The 16,361-nt window shown below is 43.0% G+C and overlaps 1 protein-coding gene across 1 annotated transcript; it reads right to left on the bottom strand.

The window, feature by feature from the left end:
* Positions 1–698: 698 nt before the first annotated feature.
* Positions 699–16,361, bottom strand: LOC127582651 (diencephalon/mesencephalon homeobox protein 1-like). Its single transcript, XM_052038142.1, has 5 exons — positions 16,304–16,361; positions 9,152–9,384; positions 7,505–7,683; positions 3,811–4,087; positions 699–1,060 (listed from the first exon to the last, which is right to left on the bottom strand). Exons 2-5 carry the CDS (start codon positions 9,315–9,317, stop codon positions 699–701), a joined length of 984 nt encoding a protein of 327 aa, XP_051894102.1. The 5' UTR covers positions 9,318–9,384; positions 16,304–16,361.

The following is a 16,361-nucleotide window of genomic DNA, read 5'->3' as shown; positions in this document are numbered from 1 at the left end:
GTCCATGGAGGGGAGGCTGGTTTCCCTGATGTGCTGGGCTGTGTCCACAACACAACAAGGCATCATTAGCTTAATTAGTTCAGCACAACATTGTGGGCTGAAGGGCCTGTTCCTGTGCTGTACTGTTCTAAGTATCCACATTGCTTATCAAATTTAAACTGTTTGTTGAGTTGGCAGGTGAGGTGGCTCTCAAAGGCCACATTACTCAAAAGAAGTAAAGTGTAAAGGTTTAAAAATTAAAGTCCAGCAGCTGGAAAGTTATTGAGAAGTTCTCGATTATCATGCCACAAAGCATCGTGCTCAGCGATGCTGGTGGAGAGCTGTAAAGTAGGTCAAGACATTCTGCATGTCCAGTATGCAAAACCACAGGAGATAAAATGTGTGTCGGACTGCAAGTTGAGAGAAATAAATATAAAGGGTTAGGAAATGACAATCAATCACAGAGTATTGCCCATCAGGCACAGAGTGTAACCAATGTATAAAAAAGATATCACCTTATTAAAACATAAGACATTTACTAAACCAGACTAGAACCTTTAAAGACACTTGGTCAAAAAGAGAGTTTTAAGTGATAGCAGGAAGATTAATGTAACAAAGATTTTGCAGTTTTAATGTAAACAATATTAACTTTATTCATTTTCGAGTGTTTTACAAAGAAAATCCTCAACCACTTACTCGGCACCTTACTTGAAGGCTCTTTAGTATTGGAGGTTGGGGCCCAGTAAATTGGCATGTTGTCTGGCCTGTCGCTGGTTCCCCACATTGCTGGGTTTTGGAATCAAGTCTGATAATTTATAAGAGTGATGAATGAATGAGGTGGGAAGAGCTTCTAGAGAAGGGGAAACCCTTCGGGAATACGTGGGGTACAGGGTAGGAGTCTGATTAACATGCAGGTTTGGAGCAGGGATTCCATAGTGGGAATCTGGGAGGAAAACACTTGCCAAAGCCAAGTGATGTTGGATCTGAGTTTGTAGACTTGTACCATGTTGCTGCAGGATGGAGAGTTCTGGTACCTGAATCTTAATGTTTTCATCAATTCGTCCAGTCTTTGCAACGGGACCTGCAAGAAAACACATCAATGTAAAGGTTGCTTCAAAAGGCAAATGCCTAGAAATTAATTACCTGGCACATTTTTTAATGTGCAAGTTGGTGAATAAATGAGGTTAATTCACAATAAGATCACCCCAGTTTCTGAATGACACTGTATCCATTGGGAAACCAGACTGGGCACTTCTGTGCACCATTTACAGTAGAACATCTGACATAATCTTAACATTTCACATTTCCTGAAGAGATTGAAGGAGGCCATTCAGCCCACTGAGTCCATGACAGCTCTCAGAGCATTCCCATAAGAGGTAAGGTACCTTTATTAGTCACATATACATCAAAACACACAGTCAAATGCATCTTTTGCGTAGAGTGTTCTGGGAGCAGCCCACAAGTGTCGCCACGCTTCCGGCGCCAACATAGCGTGCCCACAACTTCCTAACCCGTACGTCTTTGGAATGTGGGAGGAAACTGGAGCACCCGGAGGAAACCCACGCAGACACAGGGAGAACGTACAAACTCCTTACAGACAGCGGCCGGACTTGAACCCAGTTCTCACCCACCACTGTCAACTCCACCCTAATCCTCCTATCACCCACCAACACTTGGGTTAATTTACGGTGGCTAATTAACCCATCAACCTCCAAGTCTTTGGGATCTGGGAGGAAACCAGAACACCTGGAGTAAGTGTGGTCCATAGGTGGAATGAGCTGCCAGAGGAAGTGGTTGAGGCAGGTACATTAAAAGGCACTTGGCAGATACATGAATAGGAAAGGGTTAAAGGGATACGGGCCAAATGTGGGCAAATGAGACTAGCTTAGATGGGAATCTTGGTTGACATGGACCAGTTGGGCTGAAGGGCCTGTTTCCGTGCTGTATAATTCCATGAATCTATAAACTCATGTGTTCAAAGGGATATTGTCACTTATTGCCCTTACCAACATAAATTGGAGCTTTTACATAGAACATTACAGCACAGTACAGGCCCTTCGGCCCACAATGTTGTGCCCTCATTTTATCCTGCTCCAAGATCTATCTAACCCTTCCCTCCCACATAACCCCCCATTTCTCTATCATTCATGTGTCTATCTAAGAGTTTTTTAAATGTCCCTAATGTATCTGACCCCACAACCTCTGCCGGCAGTGCATTCCATGCACCCACCACTCTCTGTGTAAAAGCTTACCCCTGACACCTCCCTTATACCTTCCTCCAATCACCCTAAAATTATGTCCCCTCGTGTTAGCCATTGTTGCCCTGGGAAAAATAAATGACCGTCATTAAACAGTCACAGTGAAACCAGGATGGCATTACACTATGTGTTTTGTTAGGGACTTTCTGGTGACATCAGGTGATCTGACTGGACAGATTCATAGTTCAATCTACTCAGACACCTTCCAAAGTCCAGGGAGTGTGCTGCAATTTATAATGAGTACTTTCACTGGCACTGAGATGCTTATTCAGTGAAGGCACAATGGTGACCCTGTTGGCAGCATATCATGAGGCAGGTAATGCCATGGTTAGCCAAGCAGGGTGGGGTAGGAGATAAAGAGATGCCCATCTGTGAAGGGACTGTTCCCAGAGACACCACATCTTATATGGACCTTTCTCAAGATCAAGAGTCTTTAAGATCTTTTTCCAGTATATACACGATGCAATTGTCAATTGTTTGTGAATGAAGATTCATGTTAAACAGGTGTCACCTTAGGGGGGGGATTCAAGCTCTCTGCATTTGTTAGACTCATCTTTATGAAGTATGTCACTCAAGACTAAGTAACATTATGTTTAGAAAATAAATAGCTCCGGCTATTCATTATTCCATAGAACTGTTTCTCAGAATTATTTTGTCTTTAAATAAATACTTTTTATTGCAACTAATGAACCTGGTGTGGAAGTTGCCTGCTTGTCGCCAGACCAATTTCAACAGATAGAACATAGAACAGTACAGCACTGGAAGTGGCCCACGATGTTATGCCGAACTAATTAAGTCAGTAATTAAACGCATAACTAAACTAATCCCTCCTGCCTACACAATTCATATTCCTCTATTCTTTGCATATTTGTGTGCCTATCTAAGAGCCTCTTAAATGCCCCTATTGTATCTGGTTCCACCGCCACCCCTGGCAGCGCATTCCAGGGACCCACCACTGTCTGTGTAAAAGAAAACTTGCCCCGCACATCTCCTTTGAACTTTCCCCCTCTCACCTTAAATGCATGCCCTCTAGTATAAGACATTTTGACCCTGGGAAAAAGATACCAGCTATCTACTCTATCTATGCTGCTCATATTTATAAAAAAGTTCTATCCAGTCTCCCTTGAGTCTCCACCGCTCCAGAGAAAACAACCCAAGTTTGTCCAACCTCTCCTTATAGCACATGTCCTCTAATCCAGGCAGCATCCCGGTAAACCTCTTCTGCACCCTCTCCAAAGCCTCCACATCCTTCCTGTAATGGGGTGACCAGAATTGAATGTTATTGGAACACTCCTTCTGGGACTCCTGCTTTAGGTAGACACCAGGGAAGGTTAAAAATCTTCCAAAACTATTTTCAAGGTGCCTTTGAGGCACAAAGTCTGGATCCTGAAGTTGATAATAGTGGGATAAGGAAGGTGGAAAACTATCAATAGCAAAAATGTGGCTACAAGTCTTGGTAACAAGTAAAATGAATGCACTTAGGAACTGCATGCACTTCATGTGAACAGACATTTCTCAAACATGAATCAGGCTGACGAGCGAATCTGAAACAGTGGGGTTTTCTGTTTCTCACCTGTCTTTGTTGTAACACAGTGCTTTGTTTGATTTTCACTGCCAGACTGTTGAGCAGCCTGACTGCTGGTTCTATTCTCATTCATGGGTGGGTGGGTAACGGTGCCACCGAATTCCAAGGAGCCTTTTCCTTGGACGTGATGTTCGTCTTTCTCCAGTTTGATTTTTCTTTCTCTGTCTTCACTCTTCTCCTGTTCCTTTATTTCCATCACAAGCTCATCTTTCTCCACATTCCGCTGGTGTTTGCGGTACTTAGCTCTTCTATTTTTGAACCACACCTACATTTGGTGAATAATTAGTATATATGTTTAAAGACCTGCTTATTCAATAGATGATATACAATTTCTAATTTATAGAGTCATAAGTAATACAGTATGGAAACAGGTCCTTCGGCCCAACTGGTCCATGCTGACCAAGGCATCCTCCCTGCTAGTCCCAGTTACCCGCATTCGGCCCATAACCCTTCAAGCCCCTCCCCTCCATGTACCTATCCAAACGCCTCTTAAATGTTGCAATTGTACCCGCCTCGACCACTTCCCCTGGCAGCTCATTCTGGGTACTCACTACCCTCAGTGTAAAGAAGTTACCTCACATTTATCTAAGTTGAAATCCATTTGCCATTCCTCAGCCCATCTCCCTAACTGATCAAGATCTCTTTGCAATTCATTGTAACCTGCTTCACTATCAACAAGATCCCCTAATTTAGATCAGCAGCAAACTTGCTTATCATGCCATGTACATTCATATCCAAATCGTTTACATACACAATAAATAACAGAGGTTCCAACACTGACCCCTGGGGCACCTCACTTGTCACAGGCCTCCATTCAGAGAATTGACCTTCAACCATCACCCTCTGCTTCCCAGCATCGAGCCAGTTCTGAATCTAAAATTAGGATTGGGAAGCATGTTTGCACCATTATGATTTGCATCTCAAACAATATTGGTGCACTCCCTGGTGAACAGAAAAACAATTTGGTTCCTTTCTCAATGACTTCACTAGGTTAGTATTTGATGCTTGAGTTAACAGTCTGCTCCATAAGGTAAGCAGTCTGAGCAAAACAACTTTTTTCTTGTTAGTTCCTCACAAGGAGAGTTAAGGATCTCCTAACTCAAAGATAAATTTTATTTTTTTCCATGACTACATTGAAGCTTACTGAACTATGTGGAGGAACCCTTTGAGAACAGTGACTATAGTTCAGTAAAGCATCAAGGTAGTCATAGAAAAAGATAAAGTTGATCCTTGGGATAGGGCCCTAAACTGGGGTAAGGTAGATCTCAATAAACTGGGGTAAGGTGGATTAGTGTAAGACAGGACCTAGGAGAGATAGACTGGGAGCAGCTGCTAGAGAGGAAAGCATCAGCCAACAAGTGGGAGGCGATTAAAAGCAAGATAGCAAGAGATCAGAGTTCACATATCCCTGTAAAGGTAAGAGGCAAAGATGGTAAGTTTAGGGAACCTTGATTAACAAAGGATATTGAAGTTTGATCAGGAAAAAGAAGGAAGCAAATGTCAGGTATAGGAAGGAGTTATCAAATGAGTCACTTGAGGTTTATAGGGGATACAGGAGAAAATTTAAGAAATTGGGAGGGCAAAACAGGCCATGAGATGACCTTGGCAAGTGGGACCAAGGAGAATCCTAAAACCTTTTATATTAGAAGCAAGAGGACAGCTGAGGAAGGAATAGTTCACCTCGGGGAGCAGAGGGGTAATCTATGTGTGGAGTCAGGGGATATGAGCAAGACCTTAAGTGAATACTTCTCATCAGTGTTCACCAGGGAGAAGGAGGTGGAGGCTGGTGAGTTAAGGGAGGGGTACACTGATATTCTGGAGCACATCTGTATCAGGAAGGAGGAAGGGCTAGAAATATTTGGACACATTAGGGTGGATAAATCCCTTGGTCCTGATGGGATCTATTCCAGGATGCTCGGGGAAGCAAGAGAGGAAATTGCTGGAACTCTGACAGAGATTTTTGCATCTTCATTAGGAGACTGGAGGATAGCTAATGTTGTTTGTTCAAATGGGCAGAATCAGAATCAGATTTATTATCACTGACATATGACATGAAATTTGTTGCTTTGCAGCAATGGTACAGTGCAAGACATAAAATTACCGTAAATAACAAGAATAAATAAATAGTGCAAAAGAAAAGGAATAACAAGGTAATGTTCACGGACCATTCAGAAATCTGATGGCAGAGGGGAAGAAGCTGTTCCTGAATCGTTGAGTGTGGGTCTTCAGGCTCCTTTACCTCCTCCCCAATGGTAGTAATGAGAAGAGGTAGTAGGAATAAGTCTGGAAACTACAGCCAGTGATCCTTACATCAGTGATAGGGAAGTTGGAGAAGATTCTGTAGGACAGGATTTATTTTCACTTGGAAAGGCAGGGGCTGATTAGGAGGAGTCAGCATAGTTTTGTGAGGAGAGATCATATCTCACAAATCCAATTGATTTTGAGGAGAAAACCGAGGAATTTGATGAAGGCAGGGCAGTAGGTGTTGTCTATAAAGACTTCAGTAAACTTTCTGACAAGGTCCTACATGGTAGGCTGGTCCAGAAGGTTACTTTTAAAAATGCCTTCTCCCATATGGATGGCACTGCTGCTAATTGGCCTAGTTGATCCATATAAGTGGCAGTGGACCACCTATTAGTGATCATTTTACTTCAGAAATAAAGTGTTTTCATTTCAAAAGGTCATTAACAGTCATCCACTTAGTGCAAACTTGTACTATGGGCACCCCAGACCAGGTATGGGGAGCGGATAATTTTCACTGAAGGATATGTCTTCCACCTGTATGTTCCCAGTTTATTGGGTAGAGCGTCTTGGTTTTTGGAATTCCGTTTTCCATCACTTGGATTTTCAATTTTATTTGGGAATCTGATCCATTTTTCCGTGAAACGATCATCTGTAATACTTTTTACATAATGAGAATCGGTAGCGTCAGAATTGAAACTGGCTTAAAAGGAGATACTCAGCCCAGTGTTGTGAGGCAGGTAAATGTTATCAGTGTAGATAAACTGGCACAATTACAGCAGCATCCTGGATACCTGTTAGAAATGGCACATTTTCACACTCAACATGTTTTAGCATGCCCGCAAAACTAGACAGAGAAAACTGACCTAACAATCACTTGAAACTCTTTCCCAAGTTATACTGGATATCATATATTTTCTGCATTCATTTCACAGGATGTTTAAAAATAATTTCTCATTTTCCTTTAGCTGGGACAATCAGATCGAATGACAGGAGTTCATTTCTACTGAAAGAAACGTGTCAGTATTAGACCAACACACACAAAATGCTGGAGGAACTCAGCAGGTCAGGCAGCATTTATGGAGGAAAAAGGACCCTGATGAAGGGTCTCGGCCCGAAATGTTGACTGTTCATTTCCCTCCATAGATGTTGCCTGACTGGCTGAGTTCCTCCAGCATTTTGTGTGTGTTAATCCAGATTTCCAGCGCCTGCAGTGTCTCTTGTGACAACATTAGACTGTCCTTTCAATCCTCCCCATTGCTAAAGCAAAGCTTCCCATCATGAGCCACATTACCCGTCTATTTGGAGTAGAAACTGACCATGTTCCAGTCCAACAATGTCCAGTCTCTCTCATGGTCAGTTGTATGACTATTAATCCAGAAGACTGATTGATAAAGGTTACAGTCAGTCAAACTGCAATCTCTGACCCCTCTGAATGTACCTGGATTCTTGCCTCTGGCAGGTTGATGTACATTGCCAATCTCTCCCTCATCGCCATGTCAGGATAGCGTGTTTTCTGAAAAGCTTTCTCCAGGGCCTCCAACTGCTGGGTGCTGAAAGCTGTCCTGCTCCGTCTCGGTTTCTGATGACAGCTCCCATACCGTGCTTCGAGGATTATTTCTTCAAAATACAAATGAAACATTCATGTAAAATAGCACTGAATAATTCTCTATTCACATACAAACGATGTACAACTTTGGCAATTTTTAGCAATGCTTTTTTGAGATATGGATGACACTGCCGTTAATTGTCCTCCCATAGTTCATCCATATAAATGGACCATCATTTTCCTTAAGTGTCTTCACTTCAAAAGGCCATTATAAGTCCCCCATTTATTGTGAACTTCCATTGAGTGCAGACCTGACCAACTAAGGGAAACAGATAACCTTCACTGAATGATGTGCATGAACCTTTCTGCAACAATTTGGCAATTTTCTCGGTCAGAAAGAAAATACAATGAGATCCAAGTAATAAAGGAACAGTGATAATATAAGGATAGTCAAAGGATTCTAGATGACTAATGCAAGTCTGTGTTTTATTTTAATTTTCACAGCACAAAATTGTAAAATAGTCAAGTAATGTTAAATGTTAGAACTCACAGGCAGGGACCCTTGGCAGACAGAAATTTGATCTATATAATTAAACACTATGGAAACTTTTCACAAGCATTTTGTTGAATATTGAGACACTACTGGGCCCCGTATCTAAGGAAGGATGTGCTGGCCCTGGAGAGGGTCCAAAGGAGGTTCACAAGAATGATCCGAGGAATGAAAGGCTTAACATATGAGGAGTGTCTGAACTCTCTGGGCCTGTACTCGATGGAATTCAGAAGGATGAGGGGGAATCTCATTGAAACCTACCGGATACTGAAAGGCCTGGATAGAATGGACATGGAGAGGATGTTTCCATTAGTAGGAGAGTCTAGGATCCAAGGGCACAGCCTCAGAATAAAGGGACGTCCCTTTAAAACTGAGATGAGAAATTTCTTCAGCCAGAGGGTGGTGAATTTATGGAATTCGGTGCCACAGAGGGCCGTGGAGGCCAAGTTATTGGGTGTATTTAAGGCAGAGATTGATAGATTATTGATTGATAAAGGGGGGGGGGGAAGTTAAGGGTTACCGGGAGAAGGCAGGAGAACGGGGTTGAAAAAAAATCAGCCATGATTGAATGGCGGAGCAGACTCAATGGGCCAAATGGCCTAATTCTGCTCCTATATCTTATGGTTTAAAAAGAAAGAAAGTTAGTCATTTCAGTGAATGCAGCTGACTTACCCAAAGCACAAGTGAATGTAAAACTGCCACAGCTTTATAGAAAAGGCCCAATTTTTAATGACCATCAGAATCAATGAAATGACAATGGATTTTCCGGTGTAGGGCACAAGGTATGATGGTACAGTGATTATGTTAGTGGCCCAGTATTACAGGCATTCTAAGGAAGGTTTGCAAATGTGTCCTTGGTTACCAACATCGTCTGGGGCTAATCAGGACGTGTAAAGTTAAAATCAACGGATACAATGATTAACCAGCCGATGTAATTTTTACTACTGTTCCCTTCCCTTTGCCTGGGGGCCTGAACAATGAATACTCACCAGCTAGGTGTTCGGCCACAGTGAGGGTTTGGATGAGAGGCGGCTGTGCTCCCTGCTGTGCTTGCTGTACCTGTTCATCCACCTGATGCAGGCAGAAACCAGCAGCCAGGGAGTTCACACTCTGCAGGCAGTGGCTGTTCCCACTATAATAATACACTGTGTTCATTTCCCTTGGGAAACCGTTGTAAGGAAAGATCTGAACTTTTTCTTTATACTTTTCAAATTGTTAACATCTAGAAGAGAAAAAGAAGGTGTGATTTTACTGAATACATTACATTGCAAAATACATAAATACTTCGGTATTTTGCCACTGTCTGATTAAACAGCCGGATCAAAAGCTAAATGATATTTCCTACCCTGCTGGAGTATGTTGAGGAAGTCTGCTATTGCCTGGGCATTAATAGACATCAGCTCTATATAGGTTCATGGACCATAATTCAGTGGCTGATCTTTCAGTCAGAGGTCCGCTCCAAACCCTCAACCACCTAATCCTAGTTTACACTTGAGTACATTGAGCGAGAGCTGGACTGTTGGAGATACTGTCCTGGGAATTAAACATTAAACTGAGGCATTGTCTTTCCTATGGAATGAGGCAAAGGGCAGACACGGTAGCGTAGCGGTTAGCGTGACGCTATTACAGCGCCAGCGACCCGGGTTCAATTCCTGTCATTGTCTGTAAGGAGTTTGTACGTTCTCTGAGTGGGTTTCCTCCAGGTGCTCCGGTTTCAAATTTTAAATTAAATTTTATTTACAGCTTGGTAATAGGCCCTTCTGACCCAACGAGTCCGCGCCGCCCATTTTAAACCCCCAAATTAACCTACCCGTACGTCTTTAGAATGTGGGAGGAAACCGGAGCACCCGGAGGAAACCCACGCAAACACGGGAGAACGCACAAACTCCTTACAGACAGCGACGGGAATCAAAACCCCACATTCCAAAGACGTACGTGTTAGGAAGGTGTGGACATGCTATGTTGGCGCCGGAAGTGTGCAAAAATGATGCATTTGACTGTGTGTTTCAATGTACATGTGACTAATAAAGATATCTTATTTTATCATATAAAAATAATCCCATGGCATTAATTGAAGTACAAGGGAGTGCTCTCAAATTTTCTTTAACAATATTTATTCCTTACCAAAATCACTAGAACAGAATAGCTTGACACAAATGCACTCATGGAATACTTGCTTTCTACAAATTGGAAGCAGATTCTTCCCTACAACACAGCAGGAGGTGGTGAACAGTTTTATATAAATATAATCTCACCCTTCTGAATTATTAATTAACTCATATTCTCATTTAAGGTGAAAGGGGAATGAATTAAAGTCAAGATTTTCCACACAGAGGCTGGTGGGTATATGGAAGTGGTAGAGGCAGGTAAAATTACGATGTTTAAAAACATTTGGACCAGAACGTGGATGGGAAAGGTTTAGAGGGATATGGGCCTAAGGCAGACAAATGGGATTAGTTTAGATGGGAATCTTGGTTGGCATGGATGAGTTGGGCCATAGGGCCTGCTCTTGTGCTGTATAACTCCATGAATCATATGAGGAAATATTTTATAAGTAAAATCAAACCCATTTTTAATGTAGATTTGTGCCAATCAATTTATAAGCAAAGCTTTTGTACATCCCAGTTTTCTCTATTCCTTTTGAAGATACCGCAGTTCATTTTAATATAACAGTTTGTCTGTGTGAAGTTTGGTCAGAGACTGGCGGAGAGTTTGTGGGATTTAAGTGAAATGCAAAGGATGGAAGGGTGGGAGATGGACTGGGGTGGAAGGTCGGATGGGGTTATCGTTAACTTGGTAAATATGTGAAACCTGACCCAAAATGAATCCAACATTGGAGAGGCAAGTCCACATTTGTGATATCCAAAAAGCAAGTTCCTTTCTTCTGATTTAGGCAGACATTTCAACATAACATTGGTCGGGCAATCTCCAAGGCCTGGCAACCTAGCAGCTAAAGGGAACAGATGGATGAAGCAAGCAAGCACTGTGTACAGTACTCCTCGTGTCCATGAGGAGGCAGCAGAGCAGTATTGCACCTGCCTTCTAAAGGCAATCACTTGGCATGACACCCCAGCAGCCCATGCTATCTGCGGAATAACAACATTCATTCATCCTCCGATCCTCTGGCGTACTGAAGATGCACTTCAGGAGACTGGAAGGCTGAGGAAGTGTCTCCAAATACTGTCCTCTGGTCTCAAGAATTATTGTTTTGTCTGATTTGACACTTTGCCTTGGGAAAGTTTATCATACTGCAGAGAAGGGCTTCCAAATCCAATAAAGAGCAATAGCAGACTTTAGAGAAAGCAGCTGTTTTGCATTTATATTCCTCTGAAAAGAACATCTTGCCCAGTCTGTCAAACATTGTCACTGCATTGACAATCCTGTCCGACTCTTGCCTCTGCAAAACTGCAATCATATCCAGTCCTTCCCAGTGGCCCTGCTCTCTACAAACCATCCATCTTAGCAAAGCAACTTCTGAATTTTCCAATACTAAATAGAGTGTCATTACCTTTTAATACATAAGCATTTTATTAACTAGCCGTACTAATCAAACAGTATTGATGCACAATAACATGCAGATCTATCAGCACCATTACATACCATGAAAGGCTGGAGAAAATATGGTAGTGAGGAATGGTTCCAGGTAGAGGCCAGGTTGCAAGCTCACAGTGCTTTCTTCTCAGGATAAGGCATGCTTTATGAGTGCTGCTTTCTAAATTAATCAGTTAACATGCCTTTGTATATGTGGGTCAGACCCAGGTTCACAAAATAATAGGCAGTTGACATTGATTTGCACTGAGTAATTAAACTTCTGGTGAAACTAGCCTTTCTGTAGTATGTGATATTGTTCCCTTCAATTTAACCATCACTTGCCTTCTTCAACTTTATATTACTACAAAAATAATAAAAGGATAATGCTGCTTGATGATAGTGTCAGGATGTGCTGGCTCACAGTGGGCTGTGAGATCAGTCAACTGGATTAGTGTGGGACAACTTCAGCCAGATTCCTAGTCCTGCTTACACTTCAGTTACGCCAGTGGGATAGTGTTCATTTCTGGATCTCAGCTGGAGCCAGAGTTGGAGTCAGCAATGACGTCCCTATGTTTGAAAGGCACGGTTATCCTCAGCGCCTCCCCTATCAGGCAAGGTAGTGTAGCGGTTAGCGTAACACCTCTACAGCGCCAGTGACTCAGGTTCAATTCCTGCCGCTGTATGTAAGGAGTTTGTATGTTCTCCCAGTGTCTGCGTGGGTTTCCTCTGGGTGTTCCGGTTTCCTCCCACACTCCAAAGATGTACGGGTTAGGAAGTTGTGGGCATGCTACGTTGGCGCTGGAAGCGTGGTGACACTTGCGGGCTGCCCCCAGAACACTGCGCAAAAGATGCATTTTACTGTGTGTTTTGATGTACATGTGACTAATAAAGAAATCTTATCTTACATGAAAAATGGTCACTTGGGCTAATCTCCATTAACCAAGCAGGGGTTTTACAAAAGGCCACAGAGAGAGGAAATTATTATAAAAGTTTTTTTAAGTAAATAATAACATTTCAAAGTGGAGGTGGTTTCAGAAATGGTTGCAGCCTCAGTGGTGATGGATTATTCCCTCAATGTGCTGCACTTCACATGAAAATCTATTACTTTCATTTTCCAATGTAACTATATAAGATTATGAGGGGCATAGATAGAGTAGACAGCCAGTATCTTTTATCCAGGGTCAAAATGTCTAATACTAGAGGGCATGCATTTAAGGCGAGAGGATGGTAAGTTCAAAGGAGATGTGTAGGGCAAGTTTTTGTTTTTACACGGAGAGTGGTGGGTGCCTGGAATGCACTGCCAGTGGTGGTGGTGGAGGCAGATACGATAGAGGCGTTTAAGAAGCTCTTATATAGGCAGAGAATGGGGGGATATGGACTCATGTAGGCAGAAGGGACTAGTTTAGTAAGCTTTTAATTACTGGTTTAATTAGTTTGACACAACATCGTGGACCGAAGGGCCTGTTCCTGTGCTGTACTGTTCTATGTTCTATGTATCATTCAATGAACACTTCCTCTGAATCAATATAAAAACTGCACCCAATTGTTATTCTTTCTATTGAACACCAATGGAATAAGTGAATGACAGCTAACAGGGCCCAGCATTCTTAACCCCTTAGTTTCTGGGGCAGATAATGTAACAAAATTATCTACTACTCCACAAAAAACATGAAGCTGTTCGTAAATATAAAATCAATTAACCAGACTATTCACTTTTATTTCAGACATTGATTCAGGCATTCAGACTGTTTAGGAATCAGAAAATATAGAATCAGTGGAGGTCTATAGTACGATGAGTTCTGAGGGTGTGGACAAATAAAAGATATTAGTCAGGAGGGATGAATGAAATATTGCCCTTTTCTTCCAGGGGGCTCTCATTTGCAAAGGAAAGGAGAAAGTTTTGCAACAGCTGCACTAAGCAGTGGTTGAATACCATGTAAAGTTCCAGACGATGAATCGAGGAAGGATATCTTGGAATTGTAAAGAATATTGTCACAGAGTTACACAGCATTGAAACAGGTCCCTTGGCCCAACTCATCCATGCCGACCAAGGTGCCCATCTCAGCTCATCCCATTTGTCCACATTTGGCCCCTGTCGCTCTAGACCTTTCCTATCCATGTACCTGGCCAAATGGCTCATAAAATGTTGTCATTTTACCCACCTCTACCACTTCTGCTGGTGGCTCGTTCCACCCCCCTCTGAGTGAAACACTTGCCCCTCAGGTCCCCTTTAAATGTTTGCCCCTCACCTTAAACCTATGCCCTCTGTCTGAAATAAAACTGAATATCTTGGTTGATTGATTTTATATTTACGAACAGCTTCATGTTTTAAACTCCCCGACCCTGTGGAAAAGCCTAGTGTAGCGGTTAGCGTAACACTATTACAGTGCCAGCGACCGGGGTTCAATTCCCGCCGCTGTCTGTTTGTACGTTCTCCCCGTGTCTGCGTGGGTTTCCTCCAGGTGCTCCGGTTTCCTCCCACATTCCAAAGACGTACGGGTTAGGAAGTTGTGGGCGTGCTATGTTGGCGCCGGAAGCGTGGCAACACTTGTGGGCTGCCCCCAGAACACTCTATGCAAAAGATGCATTTCACTGTGTGTTTCGATGTACATGTGACTAATAAAGACATCTCATCTCATCTGTCTACCTTATCTATGTCCCCCATGATTTTATAAACCTCTATAAGGTGAGCCCTCAGCGTCCTTCACTCCAGGGAAGTCACTCCCCGCCTGTCCAGTCTCTCATCATGACTCAAACCCTCCAGTCCCAGCAACATCCTTGTGAAGACACCAGAGACCTTAGACGCTGGAATCTGGAGCAACACACAATCTGCTTGGAGGAACTCAGCGGGTCGAGCAGCATCTGTGGGGGCAGAGGTATTGTCGATGTTTCAGAGTCCTCTCACAGATGCAGTTTAACCCACCGAGTTCTTCCAGCAGATTATTTGGACATCCCTGTGAATATTTCCTGCACCCTCCGGCTTAATCACATCCTTTCTATAGCCTGACAAACGCACATTACTCCAAGTGCAGCCTAACCAGTATTTTGCACAACTGTAACATGAAGTCCCAAGTCTTGTATTCAATTCCACAATAAACTATGGATTTTCCAGTACGTTACTAGGATTCCAAGGGTTAGATTACAAAGAAAGCCGACATAATCTTGGCTCTCATTCCCTGCAATGTCGGTTAGCGTCAAGGATTGAATTGACTGAGGTTTTCTTAGAATTTTGAAAGGGATTGATCGGATAGGTCGGCGTTTTCCAACAGTAGGTTGTGTCGGGCATGGGGACATTGCCTTAAAGCCAGGAGAGGAATGAGAGGAACTTTGCGGTCAGTAGAGTTCTCCTAACAAGAATACTAGTGACATGGAACCAGGGAACGGAAACGGATTTAGGCTGTAAAACAGCCGTCACCTTTTTGAACGGTGAAACAATCTCTTGAGACTGAACCCAGTCCCACCAGGAGTGGAGAACTATTCGATTCCGTCCTGAAATGAAAGCCCGGGAGAGAGCGAGAGAGATAAGGATAGAGAAACGAAGATAGAGGCGCAGAGATCTTTAGAGAGAGAGAGAGAGAGAGATCTTTAGAGAGAGAGAGAAAGAGAGAGAGAGATCTTTAGAGAGAGAGAGAGAGAGAGAGATCTTTAGAGAGAGAGAGAGAGAGAGAGAGAGAGAGAGAGAGCAGCCCATTTGCGAGAAGCAGGGCACACAACCGGTGCATGTCTCTCACGGTCCACAGTTCGAACAAATCGCTTCCTCCTTACAATGTTCAACTTTAGATAGCGATTTACAGGAATCAGCTCCCAACACAGACCTTTCGGAACCCGGCGCTACAACAGCATTTCCAATCTAGCTCCCAGTGAAAGTTTGAAATTCGAGATGACCAACTGTGTGAATTGTTAACAGAAACTCGATAGCAGGTACAATAAGAAATTTACGAAAAAGATAACTGCGGGGAATGGACTAGGTTTCAGGTAATTGATTAAAGCCACTGGAAGTCGTACGTAATGGAATAACCCTTCTTGAAATCGCTCTTGATTTTGCTCTCTGCAGTAACACATAGCATGTGCCAATTCTGAAATACACCGACCCAAACCATAACCACGCATCAGCTGTGAATGGTTCTGATTTAACGCGTGCTTGCTGGGAAGATTATTTAACAAACGCATTCAGATATCAAATGCTGCCTGACCGCTGAGTTCCTCCAGCATTTTGTGTGTTGCTCCAGATTCCAGCATCTGCGGTCTCATGTGTCTCCATTCAAACGTCTCTTATGCACATCTGTAAGAAACTCAGTAAAGCCCACTATTTTTCTAAAGCCTGTTTAAAAATCTGGTTCGTTTTGTTACTAAATCAGCTGGTTAAACCTGCGCCGAGAATGGATAAATTAACCTTTCTGCCCGGTTTTCTCTTTCCAGGCTAAATACCACCCGATGTTTGCCCAAACCAAATCCAACGCCAATCCCCAACTACAGAACCAGCGCTCGGCCCCTGCGTTATCTAATTGTCGATAAAATCTAACACTCCGTGACTTTTAAACTTGATTTTAGATTCAAGTTTGATGTCAGTTATGGCCGTGAGCAACCTCGCACCGCTGGGTCTTACTCACGGTTTCACAGGGGGCAGAAGCTTTTCACTTAAACGTCCCACCGAGCCCGCGATTCCAC

This window comes from Pristis pectinata, chromosome 24 (genome assembly GCF_009764475.1).
Source record: "Pristis pectinata isolate sPriPec2 chromosome 24, sPriPec2.1.pri, whole genome shotgun sequence".
Lineage (NCBI taxonomy): Eukaryota > Metazoa > Chordata > Chondrichthyes > Rhinopristiformes > Pristidae > Pristis > Pristis pectinata.
Note: the sequence above shows the minus strand (reverse complement) of the source record. Positions and strands in the feature narration are given on the sequence as shown.